Source organism: Condylura cristata, unplaced genomic scaffold, assembly GCF_000260355.1.
Source record: "Condylura cristata isolate star-nosed mole 26May11 unplaced genomic scaffold, ConCri1.0 scaffold00004, whole genome shotgun sequence".
Lineage (NCBI taxonomy): Eukaryota > Metazoa > Chordata > Mammalia > Eulipotyphla > Talpidae > Condylura > Condylura cristata.
Window position 1 is genome coordinate 93,292 of NW_004567105.1, and position 438 is coordinate 93,729.

At 74.7% G+C, this 438-nt stretch overlaps 1 protein-coding gene across 1 annotated transcript in view; it reads left to right on the forward strand.

Annotated features, from left to right (window-relative positions):
• The window catches only part of CPT1B (carnitine palmitoyltransferase 1B (muscle)), a 6,126-nt gene that overhangs the window by 3,699 nt on the left and 1,989 nt on the right, over positions 1–438 (forward strand). The window contains exons 10-11 of the mRNA XM_012735072.1: positions 1–178; positions 271–412. The exon at positions 1–178 is cut by the window's left edge and continues 35 nt beyond it. Coding sequence (XP_012590526.1) covers positions 1–178; positions 271–412 — 320 coding nt within the window. The remainder of the gene's footprint in view (positions 179–270; positions 413–438) is intronic.

Sequence of the window (438 nt, forward strand, 5' to 3'; positions counted from 1 at the left end):
GGGCGCGGGCGCGCCAGGCCTTCCTGGGCTCCGGCAAGAACAAGGCGGCTCTGGAGGCCATCGAGCGGGCCGCCTTCTTCGTGGCCATGGATGAGGAGTCCCGCGGCTACGACCCCGCCGACGAGGCCAGCCTCAGCCTCTACGGCAAGGCGCTGCTGCACGGGAACTGCTGCGACAGGTGCGCGCCCGCGGGCTCCCCAGACACGCGCCCGCCCACCCGCCGGCACGCCCCGCCCACCCGCCTGCGCCCCGCGTGCTCTCCCCCCGCAGGTGGTTCGACAAGTCCTTCACCCTCGTCGCCTTCAAGAACGGGCAGCTGGGCCTCAACATCGAGCACGCCTGGGCGGACTCCGCGGTCATGGGGCACCTCTGGGAGGTACAGGCCGGCGGCCCTGGGGGCGGCGCGGGCGAGGCCGCCCCTCACCGCCTGCTCCCTGC